The sequence below is a fragment of the Protopterus annectens genome, chromosome 12.part0 (assembly GCF_019279795.1).
Source record: "Protopterus annectens isolate FY-2018-M chromosome 12.part0, PAN1.0, whole genome shotgun sequence".
Classification (NCBI taxonomy): Eukaryota; Metazoa; Chordata; order Ceratodontiformes; family Protopteridae; genus Protopterus; species Protopterus annectens.
The window spans coordinates 976,626,422-976,639,315 of NC_056746.1; the positions used below are offsets into that span (position 1 = coordinate 976,626,422).

Sequence of the window (12,894 nt, forward strand, 5' to 3'; positions counted from 1 at the left end):
TATATATATATATATATATATATATATATATATATATAATGTTAATTTAATATACTGTATTTCTTAATTTATGGAAATTAATCAAGTGTGTTTATACAAGCATTTACTAAATAAAAAAATCACTAAATAAAGTAATTAAATAATGAGGGTATTCACAAATATCTAGCACATAGATTTATGTAAAAATAGTGTGATGAGCAATGATTTGCAAAGTAGAGCAATTAAGTGTCACAAGTAGCCTTATAGTGTAACAGGAGAAATATCTTGGTTTTCATGCTGTGCACATTACTGCATAATAGCGTGCGAATGAGTACCATCTTGCTAATGATAAAACATGGTGGAACAATTTAGAGATGTATAAACCCAGTGTTATAAGCTATGGTGTTTATCTGTACTGGACAGCAGGATTTCCTAGTTTTCAGGACCATCACTTATGCTTTTATGGAAGGGATAGCAGCATCCATAGCTGAACAGCAAGTATTTGTGTCAGCTGTCATAGCTAGGGTTACCACCTATCCCACTTTACGAGGGACAGTCCCTCTTTGGGCGGTTGTGTCCTGACCAAAAATATTAAAAATGGCAAATGTCCTAAGATTGTAGGACATAATTATGTCCCATGTTTTATGTAATAGTTGCATAAAGTAGTTATTTCTGTATCTAAAATACCTAAATGTTACAAGAATCTGAATAAGCAACTAAACTGCTACAAGAATAAGCTTTTATTTAGGCAAAAAAGTAAAGTTCTATCCTTTGTACTGATCGTGTGTATTTGTCGGCCTGTAAAATCTGATGTGTGTCCCGAAAATGTCCCACTATGGCCATTTGAAAAGGTGGCAACCCTAGTCATAGCCAGTGCCCATGATGTTGCATTCCACTGTCCTCTGCACCACAGCTAGGTCTGCCAGTGGCTAAAGTTCCATCCCTTCTGTCACCAGGAAATTGTTGACCTCTTCTGAGTAGACAGATCCACCATACAGGAAATAATAGACATGTGCCACCCACACATGGATTCAGTCTTTGCAATGGTAATGTTTCAGCATCCAAAAAGGTGAGTATGTACAATATCTTGCAAGTGTCAACCTCACAGATTTTATATCAGTTCCTTTATGTGATGTTACAGCATGTATAGAAGCATATATGGTTTGCATAGGCAAGAGAGGGCAGAGCTACCACTGTTCTGACATTTTACAACATAGTCCATCTACCTGAGGTCCTGGAGATCATTGATTGCACCCACATTGCCATCAAGGCCCCAACTGCTCCATATTGTGTCCACTACATCACATGGAAGCCCCTCCACTTCAGCAACTGACTGGTGGTGTGCAATGAACAGGGAATTTTATACAATGTGTCTGTGTTCCACCCTGGCAGTACATACAATTCCCATGTCTAGCACTTAATATCTAGCAACTACCTATGAACCTATAAATAATTAGCAACCTTAAAATATCTTATTTTGAGCTATACAGCTACCATTTTTCACAGATTGCTGCCTTCACAGCTACTCTTAAGAACTACTTTATTGGTGAGTACCTCAAATAACTATAACCTACTGATGCAGTGGCAGACACTTAAAAAACTTCTACTGCTCAGAGTGGTCAGTCTCAACATCTGGGAAAAAAACAGAGCTTTGGTACTACCTGTTGTGAATTTATCAGGTGTGATTACTTCTGAAGTATGCTAGTTTATTTTTTACTTAGATAATTGACCTAGTGTTGTGAACATTTCGTAGACTTTATTTGGTAACTGTCTACTTGCCAGACATTTTCTTCTTTTAATGATTGCAAATGTTTGTTCACTTGTATCATCCTGGTTTTATACTACCTGGTATTTATATGGTTTTCTGCTTTTCAGGGATGATACAAACAAGGAAAACTACCCCTGCAGTGTTCTTTCAAGTGAAGAAACCCAAATGCCTTTTTTAGAGAACTCTCTGCACCATGTAGAAAAGAAAATGTTAGATAATAAAGACACCTTTGCTTTGTACAGTGTGGTCCAAAAGATACCTAAAGCAGGATCTCATGCTGAAAAAGAGCAGATCCAGATCCAAGATGGACACCAGGTATGGAAACATGTATTGCTTTCAGCTAAAAACAGGTTTTGTCTGTAACTACAATAAGCTGCTTAAAACAAGCTTTTTTTTGTAAATGTAAATATATGTAAAATTATGCTACAAAGCAGTCAAACAAAAGATTACTGACATTTGGTTTCCAGTTTTAGTAAGCATGCATACAATTTTTAATTTCTTCAAATGTTTAGATCTAAGCATTGTATGTCATAACAATTAAAATGTAGTAAAATAAAATAGTTAAACCAAGTCTAGCAATAAATTATGAAACACAGCAGCAATTGTAGGTATTTGAATAGACTGTTTTAAATAAAGAAATATTCTTAGAATTTAAGTACAGTCCTGGAGGATCTCATCTTGCAGTCCACTGTTTAGGTGCAGTGAGTGTAACTCTCAACTGCTAGTGAGAGAATAAGCTTTATTGTATGATTTATACTTGTATGGAGGTCTAAATAAGGAATTGTTTGGATTTTCGACAGTCATCAAAGATTTTAAGTACCTTCTGGGATAGCAAAGGTCCACAAGGACAGAGTTAATGCACTTTTAGACATATTGTAGCAACCAAGGTTCAAAAAGTAAAATCCCGGTAGGTATGGTTGGAGCATTTTCTTAAACTAACACTGGTCCCAGTACCCCATAATTTGAATGACACATTTAGTTTCATTAATAGAATTAGAGATTTGAACATCAAAGATTAGTAGTTACTTTGGATACTGTGGTTCTGTACACATCAATACCAAAAAATGTACTGAATTTATGAGATAATTTTTGGATAAGACAAGATTAGCAGATGATTTTAATTTGGATTTGACTTGCCAATTGGTAGAAGAAATGTTGACAAACTTTTTTTTTATGTTTTAAGGCAAATTGTTTCAGCAGAAAAGTGATGTAGTGATGGATGAATTAATGGTGCCCACTTACGCTAATCTTGTCATGGCAGTGGAAGTCAGAGATTGTTTGCAAGTCTGCTTATGCAAAACACATTTGTATATACCGTTGTACTATTCACAACATGTTTTTCATATGGAAAGAGAATAAAGCCATGTTGAAAGATTTTTTTTTAAATATATTAATAAGTTAAGATTTTTTGAGATTTGAGATGAATCACAATTTGGTGACTATAAATTCTTTCAGCATTGTACTTTCAGTTGACTGACAGCAATCTTCAGAATTTCTTTTATACTCCACTTTGTTCGTTCACTGGCTGCAATCTATATGATTCCTTCAGGTTGCACTTTGAGGATATAGTACACTTGCCATGCTAAAGGGCATAAATGTTTGCACAAGGGTTGCATAGCCAGTTATTCAGGTGAGATATGAGCCCAGTAACTACAGACTCAGTTTGGTAACTTTTGTTACCCTGTTGCCCTGTATCCTTGACTTTCATATCACAGTGATGAGTTCTCTTATCTAAGGGCTAAACTTGAACTTGTAATAAAAGTTTGCAACTTCTTGTGGTGTGAAATTTCAGATGCTACATTTTTAATTCTCCTGTGGATTCCAGCGGAGAAGACCAGAAGGGGAAGAGCACTTAAGCACTTGCATTATTAACTGTGCACATTCCCAGCAGTATGTAACATTATGTTAGGCTGGATGCTGGCATAATATTGACTGATAAACACATTAGGTTGCCAGCTGTGAATGATCAATATGACTTAAAAAGGCCACATGAGGAGTAAAGCTTTACAACTGCAACCGCATTCATGACATAAGGTTATTTCTTTCATTCGTGTAAGATATCCTGAACGAATAAATTGACAGTCACAAAAGGAATTTATTATAAGCATGGCATAAGTCAGCAGTTATCCCATTATATCTAAGTAGCTACAGTGGATTCTTTTCTCACCTCTCATGCCACCATGAATGAAAAAGAAGCAGATTACCAGTGAGAACTTATGCTCTGTAATACATTAGCAATGCTTTAAGAATGACCTGCACCACTCTCTCAGTTTTCAGGGTTACATTTACCCACACAGACTGATGATCTGCCTGAATATTTGCAAAGTCTGTCATGTGAATCAATATGGGTCTATATTATATTGTCAAAATGTTATTACAGCGAATGCCATTTCGACGATACATAAAGAGCGACATTCAAAAACAGCGAAACCCCAGGTCACCGTTATTTTTTTCCTAGGGAAAAAAATCGGTAGACCAACAATACACAACACACTAGTTCAAACATTTCAAAATGGAGAGCTTCACCCCCCCCAACTAAATATACCAACTCCGAGATCACACTACAGTGGGCTAAAGAACAATGTCACGGCCATTTTTATATCTGCTAATGTTCTAGTATTCCCCAGTGACATGAGTTTATATATTTTGGAGTTGCTAATATATGAAACTACTTATTCTAATGTCTTCATTAACATGCTAATGCCTTTAGTAAAATGTATTCTTCTTTACAGTGTCTATGTATTTCAGTATCACTGCTAAAAAGCTCTGGGGCACTCCTGTGGAAGGTAGTGTGGCTCTAACCTGTACTTGCACATAATATGTTGCTGTAAAGGTATATTAATGGTCTAAATCCATGTCTGCTTACAGAAACTATTACAACTATTGTATTTATGGTTTGTTATTCTGGTTAGTACTGTAGAAGAGCTGCAGGCTTTTAACCTTGCCCCATGTCAAGTATGCTGACACTGGTATAAAATATATTCTCGAATAGTCTGTACCTTTATCTTTTAAGTATTTGACTGTGGAGGAAAGAAATTTTGATTATAAGAAACTCATGAACTCTAATCAGTTTCATGCTATACTTTGTCATCTGAGTAATGCTGTCTATATTATAAGTCATGATCATTCTTTTAGGCTTCATGGGCATATGGCTAGCTCAGTGCAAGTTTTGCTGGGTATAGATCTGGCATGTCGATCTGTACACAGAGTCTGTTGGACATCTAAGGTGATCCAGCCAGACATCATGTAATTGATGTACTCAACTTCATAGGGCAAGAAGTCTGGGCAAAGCATAAAATAATAGGGGGGGGGGTCAAAGGCCAAAAATAGGGACAGATATGAAATATAGCTCTTATAAATGTAGAAAGTTGCTAAAATAACAGGATTTGTGTTAGTGTGCATTTTCTGAAGAATATGAAGTCTGAAACTCAAATGCATGTCATTATTTAGTGACTTTAATCCTCACTGATATACTAGAAAACCACAGATGTTATCAGGAACAAACCAAACTATGAGACAAAACTTTGGATAGTTGAGAGGTATGGAGAAAGCAATGTTGCATCTGGACCTTTCTCAAAGTAACTCCTTGACTGCTCCACATGTGTTTCTTACCAGCTTTACAAATGATGGTCCTTTGGTTACAGACATTATAAAGGAACAATGGCATATTCTGTTAAATAAGAGGAGTGTTAACATGATAGTCTGGTATGCTCCTTTCAGTGGTCTTAGATTATTACAAATAACTTGCAAACAGTAAAGTACACCAAAAGTTAATAAATGTATATTGTTAATACAGGGTTCTTATGCTGTTTAGGTATTATGAATAGTATACCAATATCATCAAAACTGAAGGTATGGTTATATTTTCCACCTCAGGGCAAACATACATGTCATGTTGTCAGACATTTTAACAGCATGATCACTGGCTTATGTGTGTATGTGTGTGGTTGTATGTGTATGTATTTGAGCTCTAGGTTTTATATAATTCTAGATATTATAAAACTGTAGTCATGCATATATATGCATACAAAGATGTGGATGCAAGAAGAGCAGTGGTCTTATCAAGGCCATCTGACTTCATTTTTCCATGCAAGTTTCTTCACTGCTCTTCTATCCTTCCTCTTTATAATGTAGTGTGTACAAGACATATCCCCCTTTCATTAGAAATGTACTCCTAAGTCTCCATCCAGCTCCGGTGGTGTAAAGCGATAAAGTACTGACTGTGACCCATAAGACCTAAGCTCTGTCAGCAGCTCAGGCATTTAACCATGCTGGTAGGAGAGGGCAGATGTTCCCACCTTGGGGGGAGGACCCCTCAAAAGGAAATCAGCACTGTGTAGATCTTATGGGGTGGGGGGTTGGCTCACTCAGCCAGTGCCTGGTGGTAGTCATTATTCGTGAATGCAGGAACATGCACTCACTCATTCAGGGAGGGCATTGTGAGTCCAGACATTGATAAGGGTGGATTGACCCCTATACAATGTGTGGGGGTTAAGCCATTCAAATGTCCTCACAGCCAAGATGCTGGCAATGACACCAGCAACTCTCATGTCTCTCTAAATGATGGTCCCTCCAGATGGTTCTCACCTTCATCGTTCTGGAAATTCCTCACATGGAGGAACAAATGGGCTTGAGTGCAGTTGAGGTAGGCTTGACGGTTAACTGGCATGGGGTCCCAAAGAATGTAGAAAAAAAATTCACGCTCCTAGTGCTTCCCTATTCTGATAACTCTGTATTCCATGCTGATGTATGTATGTATGTCCACCAGAGATGTATATAGTACTCCAGACAACCTCTGGAATCCAGACATTCTGTTTTACACTTCATCATCTAACTGGACTTCACCACTGCACTTTTATGCTGCATAGGGTACTTACCTCCAAATCCCTTTCCTCCTTTGATCTTCTTAAGGTCAGAGCTTCAATCCTGTATGTTTTCATTGGGATTTATTCACTTTACTGCACATCCCTGTACCTTCATGCACTAAATCCCTGTTGGCACTTAGCTTCTTTCAGTACAGACTGATGTGGCTTTGTATCGAAACTTGCTTCTCAGGTCATAACTTTTGCCGCAGTCTGCATCATCAGCATATATCTTTGGAGTGCCAACACTGCAGATGGTATCTTTTCCAGTGCTCATGTCCAGTACGCTGGCTATGCTTAGAGTGCCCACAAATATTGCACCAGTCAATTGTAGCAGGCATTCCTGTCTTGCAAGATAGTATGCAGAATCCTATTTTGTGAGTATAAACAAGACGCATCAATATAGATTTCAAAGAACTGGAAGAATAACTGCACACGGCTTGTTTTTCCTAACCCTATTGTGACTGAGTGCATGAGTCCACCATCCATGAACATCAGCAGTGACGTTTAAACAGGCACATCTGCAAATAGTGCCACTGTTAAAGCATGTCACTGGCCAAATGAAGATGTGCTTCAAGGACCTGGATATTCCATGCACCCTCAGCAAGATCATCCTGGTACATAGCATACTGGTCTTCAATTTCTCTTGCGGTTTAGTGCAGATGATTAAGGTTATCATCTCTTAAGTTCAATCCTGTAGTCCTGTGTTTAATTCCTGCCAGTCTCCATTTGCCAAGTGTGTGACTTTAAGCAAGTCATTTAACAAAAAATGCACACTTGCCATCACAACATGAACTGAGTGTACTATGTCAGTATATGAGAGCTTTCATTAATGTTTGCTGTCTAGAAGTGACATGTTTGGTCTCAACATATTTAATTATCAGTAGGGTCAATGTCATACTCTCTCCTTGTAATTTAATTTTGTATGTGAAAAATACAGTCAAGATACTGTTGCTTGGTCTTATACGACTTCAGTCCATTTTAAAAACCTCTAAAGCAATAGTCAGAAATTCTCAAAAAAAAAAATAGTAGTAATGGTTAGAACACTAGCTGCATAAAATGTAGTGTATGCATGTATGTCTGCACAGGTTGTGACTGAGTGCATAGTGTATGTGCATCCTGGTTGGCACACACCTTTCTGTATAGCAAAGCAGCAGTAAATAGCATGAATTTCTCTCCAAACTGGCAAGTCTTTATGGAAGCATCTCAACTCATCAAAATCCATGTTTTCTGAGATCAGAATTCAACAATTTCCTCTCTCTTGGAGCATCTCTAGAGTCTGTTGTATTTAAGTTAGGGAGTGTGGGTGATCTTTCCACATGAGGTGTGGGGGGGGTCCATTGGAACAGCCACCCTAAAAAAAATGTCTTTTTCTTGTTTAAAAAAAAACACTTTAAATTATTTCCTTTTTCAATGAATATGGAACTGAGTAAATTGATATGATTCTATCTTTAGTTTTATGTTGAATCTATTCATCCCAGCTCAGACCTAATTTACCGACGGTGAGCATTAACACTTAGTATACTCACATTTTTAACAAAACCTGGAAGAGAGACAGAAGGAAAAATATAATGAAAGTGTAAATGGGTCAGCAGAAATGAAAAACACCATTATCAGTCAAATATATATAAAAATATACAGTATGTATGTGTGTATGTATGTATATATAATATATATATATATATATATATATATATATATATATATATAGATAGATAGATAGATATCTGTATTGAAGTCTGGCACTCATGATTATATAGCATATACATTTCAGAAATAATTTTATTGAACTGTTTACTAATTATATATTACTAATGGTCATTTAAACAATTAAAAGGTATTTATGAATATAAATAAGTGATTCTTTAAATACAAACGAAAACTTGAATATTCTAGAAATACTGTAAGTATTATTTTTGTGTGAAATATAACTTAATCACAAGATGATGGATCATGTTAGAGCTGTGTAGGACCTTTTAACCCCAGTGTGGAACAGGATTCAAAATATGTAGAAAGAATAAAAAGGTATTTTGAAGCTAACAATGATGACACTAAAGAAGGTCTTAACCTCACTTTATGTGATGAGGGTACTGCACATTAATAGGGTTTCTCTTTTTTTAGTTTTTCCATGTATTTTGGGTTTCTAATGCCATGATGGGGATGGTCTCCATTCCTAAGCCAGTGTGCAATTTGAGTTCATGAAATTAGTATTGTTTCAGTCTTTGATGTTAGCCAAAAGTGCTCTTTTCAGCCCCTTCACTGTGCGCAAAACTGCCTCCTTCTGTCATTCATATGGGTTTACAAGTATTGTTAGCATATGTAAGTACTACTGCAAATTCTTTTTATTAGACCTGTTACTCTTACGACTATTGGAAATGTTTGTTTATCTTTCTTCCAAATTGCTCACATTTCTGCTTGCAAATCCTGGTACTTTATGACTTTGTGCCTTTCTGTACATAAGACACTGTAATCACTGGGTGTAGCAATTTGTGTCAGTGCTACTTTTTTCTTTTTTCATTTACTTCTATATCTGGTTTTCTCACACCTATTTTTGAACTTTTGGTAATGGGTGATCCTAGGTGATATAAACTCCATCACTCTATAATTCTTTGTGGTACACATTTGTAATGGGTGATCCTAGGCGATATAAACTCCATCACTCTATAATTTTTTGTGGTACATGTTTGTAATGGGTGATCCTAGGTGATATAAATTCCATCACTCTATAATTCTTTGTGGTACACGTTTGTAATGGGTGATCCTAGGTGATATAAATTCCATCACTCTATAATTTTTTGTGGTACACGTTGGTAATGGGTGATCCTAGGTGATATAAACTTCCATCACTCCATAATTTTTTGTGGTACACGTTTGTAATGGGTGATCCTAGGTGATATAAACTCCATCACTCTATAATTCTTTGTGGTACACATTTGTAATGGGTGATCCTAGGTGATATAAACTCCATCACTCTATAATTCTTTGTGGTACATGTTTGTAATGGGTGATCCTAGGTGATATAAACTCCATCACTCTATAATTCTTTGTAGTACACATTGGTAATGGGTGATCCTAGGTGATATAAACTCCATCACTCTATAATTCTTTGTGGTACACGTTTGTAATGGGTGATCCTAGGTGATATAAATTCCATCACTCTATAATTCTTTGTGGTACACGTTCGTAATGGGTGATCTTAGGTGATATAAACTCCATCACTCTATAATTTTTTGTGGTACACGTTTGTAATGGGTGATCCTAGGTGATATAAACTCCATCACTCTATAATTTGTTGTGGTACACGTTTGTAATGGGTGATCCTAGGTGATATAAACGCCATCACTCTATAATTCTTTGTGGTACACGTTTCTAATGGGTGATCCTAGGTGATATAAACTCCATCACTCTATAATTCTTTGTGGTACACGTTGGTAATGGGTGATCCTAGGTGATATAAACTCCACCACTCTATAATTCTTTGTGGTACACATTTCTAATGCTTTTCTGCTACTTCTATATTGGAGTGTTTGCACAAACCCCAGTGCACTAGTCTTGCCTTATTGTCATTCAGTATACAGGTCCTTTGTCATGAGTGCATCACACCCAACAACAAGATGTGTGACTATTTCCAGTTCTGTTTTACAGAACCTGCATTTGTCTGCTGCTCTCAGGTTTTCAATGGACTTTGTAAACCAAAGTGTACATGGCCTACTGTCAAGGGTTGCTATTACTAGCCTTTCAATTTTTGGTTTCAGTTCACTTCTCCTTAACTATTATTCTGTCAAATCATGGTTAACATTATATTGTTCCAGTACACTTCTGAACTTGCCACTGTATTTGCGAATTTTCCAATTTTGTTCATTTCGACAATTTTAGTGCACAGTATAGCAGTGCCAGAAAAGCTTAAATCCAAGTCACTTCAAGACATTATGCATATTTTACCAAAACATTCAAGCCTAAACTCATCTGGAATATCAGAATGGCATTTTTTAGGGAAAACATCTTTACTGTACCCAAATAACATAATATTCACCATTACAAACAGCACTTTAGCAAAGAATTTAACAGTCAGATATATGGCTTGTAGGACATAATCTTCAACTTTTGATGTTGAACAAAGACAGTTTTAGCACTTATAATGATGCAAGTGTGCATGGTTAAGAACTGTCATTTAGAAGATAAGCTTGTCAAGTGTAATTTTAACATCTTACTAAGCAGTAGAATCTATAACAAATTAAAACATTTTTTATGATCTTAACATTCTAAATAACAACAACAAATCAAAATACTTTCTTGGCACTGACGATGTTACTCATGGACAAATTAACAATTATGCTTGATGGGTTACCTTTGCACACTAGAAGGTGTATTATTTTGTATCCTTTCCAGTTTCAGCAGTTAATTCAATCCAGTCAAGTTACATAAAAGCACTAAACAAACATTATCCTTTTATGACAACTCACTTTAGTTATATTAGATATCTGTATACATTTACCATGGCAGCTACCTAGGGTCTTATTTCTCCCATGAGCTTTCCCAACTTATTTCAGTACTATGTTTTCTCAAAAGTTTTAAGGTTTTATCAAGCTATGAGTCTTCCCTTTACAAAGCCACACTAATCAATTTAAGTAGGATAAGTCTCACTGTTTTATTTGCTGTCATTTGGATGGTGCAGTGGTTGCGTTGTTGCCTCACAGCAAGAGCTTTTCCAGTTCAATTTTCAGCTGGGAGATGATCTGTGCATTGTCTGCATGTCCTCCCTGCATTTGTGTGGGGTTCCTCTGGGTGCTATGGTTTCTTTTCACGTTACAAAGACGTGTCTGGAGGGTTTCTCCCCGGGCCTCTGCTGAAAATTGGCTCGTTCCAAGTCCGACTTTCCCGGTAAACAAATGTTAAATAAATAACAAAAATAAAATAAAAGAGTGAGATAGATTTGCTCTCATTGACATAAACATCTTATAATCCTTATAAACCAGATTCTGTATTGAAATAGGCCAATGTATAGATCCTTACCCTTTTTTTAGTATAACAGTTGCCACTTCCTCCTTCCAGAAATGGAGAATCTCCTTAGAGTCTAATACTGGATGAAAAAAGTTAATTGTAGATAATAATATTTGAGCTTGCTATATTTTTTTAAAATTGGTATGCCATCAGAATTTACAGTTTTTCCTCTTGCTTGCCTTTTTAAAGTCTCTACTAGTTCCTCCTATGTACTGGGTTCATCATTGCTAATGTATATTCCATGGTGACCTTTGTTACCTGTAAGCACCATAATTACTGTTGAATTTCTTCTTCATATTTATCCCAAATCTGCATCCTATATAGTTGTTGATAATCTTCATAAAATAACTTGGCTATTATCAGTGGACCTTTATTAAAACAAAAAAAGCAACCTCATTTGTCATTGGTCTCTGCTGCCCTAATCTCATTGCTGTTTTCTGGTTGTCAGCAGAAATATAAAAATAGCGATTCTCTAAAGAATTCTGAATTAACCTGTATCTTTTTTCTAATAAACCTTCAATTTCTCTTCACCTTTCAACTACCGCCTGCAACCTCTAATGACTTTAATAATATTAATTCTGCAATCCTGACAGCTATGCTCTTTTATTTCTTAACTTCTAATCCTTTAGTACCCCACCGTAGTTGCATATTATTTTGCTTCATATCTTATTTTCTTAAAATTTCCCATTAAATCATCAGATCTATTGACTGTATCCCATTTCAACCATTTTACTGGCTTTTGTTTCCACCAATCAGTACTTTTGAACTACCATGTAAGAGAACACCATCATTCCACATCTGATGGCACAGTTGTACACAGTAACATTTTAATAGTGCATGGTCAGACATTACTACAGAATGCATGTTTGTAGTCTTTACCAAACAGACTTAGCATTATATAAATCTTATTAATTCATTATTTAGATTGATGTATACTAGAGTAAACATTTACCGCCTCTCAGATTTAATACCTGAAGTAGCAGCAAGTCCCATTATTTTGACATATATTTCTACATATTGCAACAAATGTAGCATCCAGTAAGCTTGGGGATCACATCTTACATCTGAAATACTCACTGTTGCATTTTACTGCCCTAAATATAAGGTTAGGCCTTCCTGAAAAGCACTCATTTCCCTCATCATCATCTCCCAAATATCTGTGTGTGTCGGATACCTTGATGCAAATCAACACTGACTGCGATGGTGGTGCTGCGGTAGCGTTGTCGCCTCACAGTAAGACGTTGTCCTGTTCGATTCTCAGCTAGAGCGTCTTCTGTGTGGAGA

The 12,894-nt window shown here is 36.3% G+C and overlaps 1 protein-coding gene across 2 annotated transcripts in view; it reads left to right on the forward strand.

Moving 5' to 3' along the window:
* Positions 1 to 12,894, forward strand: part of LOC122816916 (protein FAM13A-like) — a 1,835,067-nt gene that overhangs the window by 1,316,919 nt on the left and 505,254 nt on the right. For both annotated transcript variants that reach the window (XM_044089997.1, XM_044089998.1), the window contains exon 8: positions 1,855 to 2,062. In XM_044089997.1, the coding sequence (XP_043945932.1) occupies positions 1,855 to 2,062 (208 nt within the window). The remainder of the gene's footprint in view (positions 1 to 1,854; positions 2,063 to 12,894) is intronic.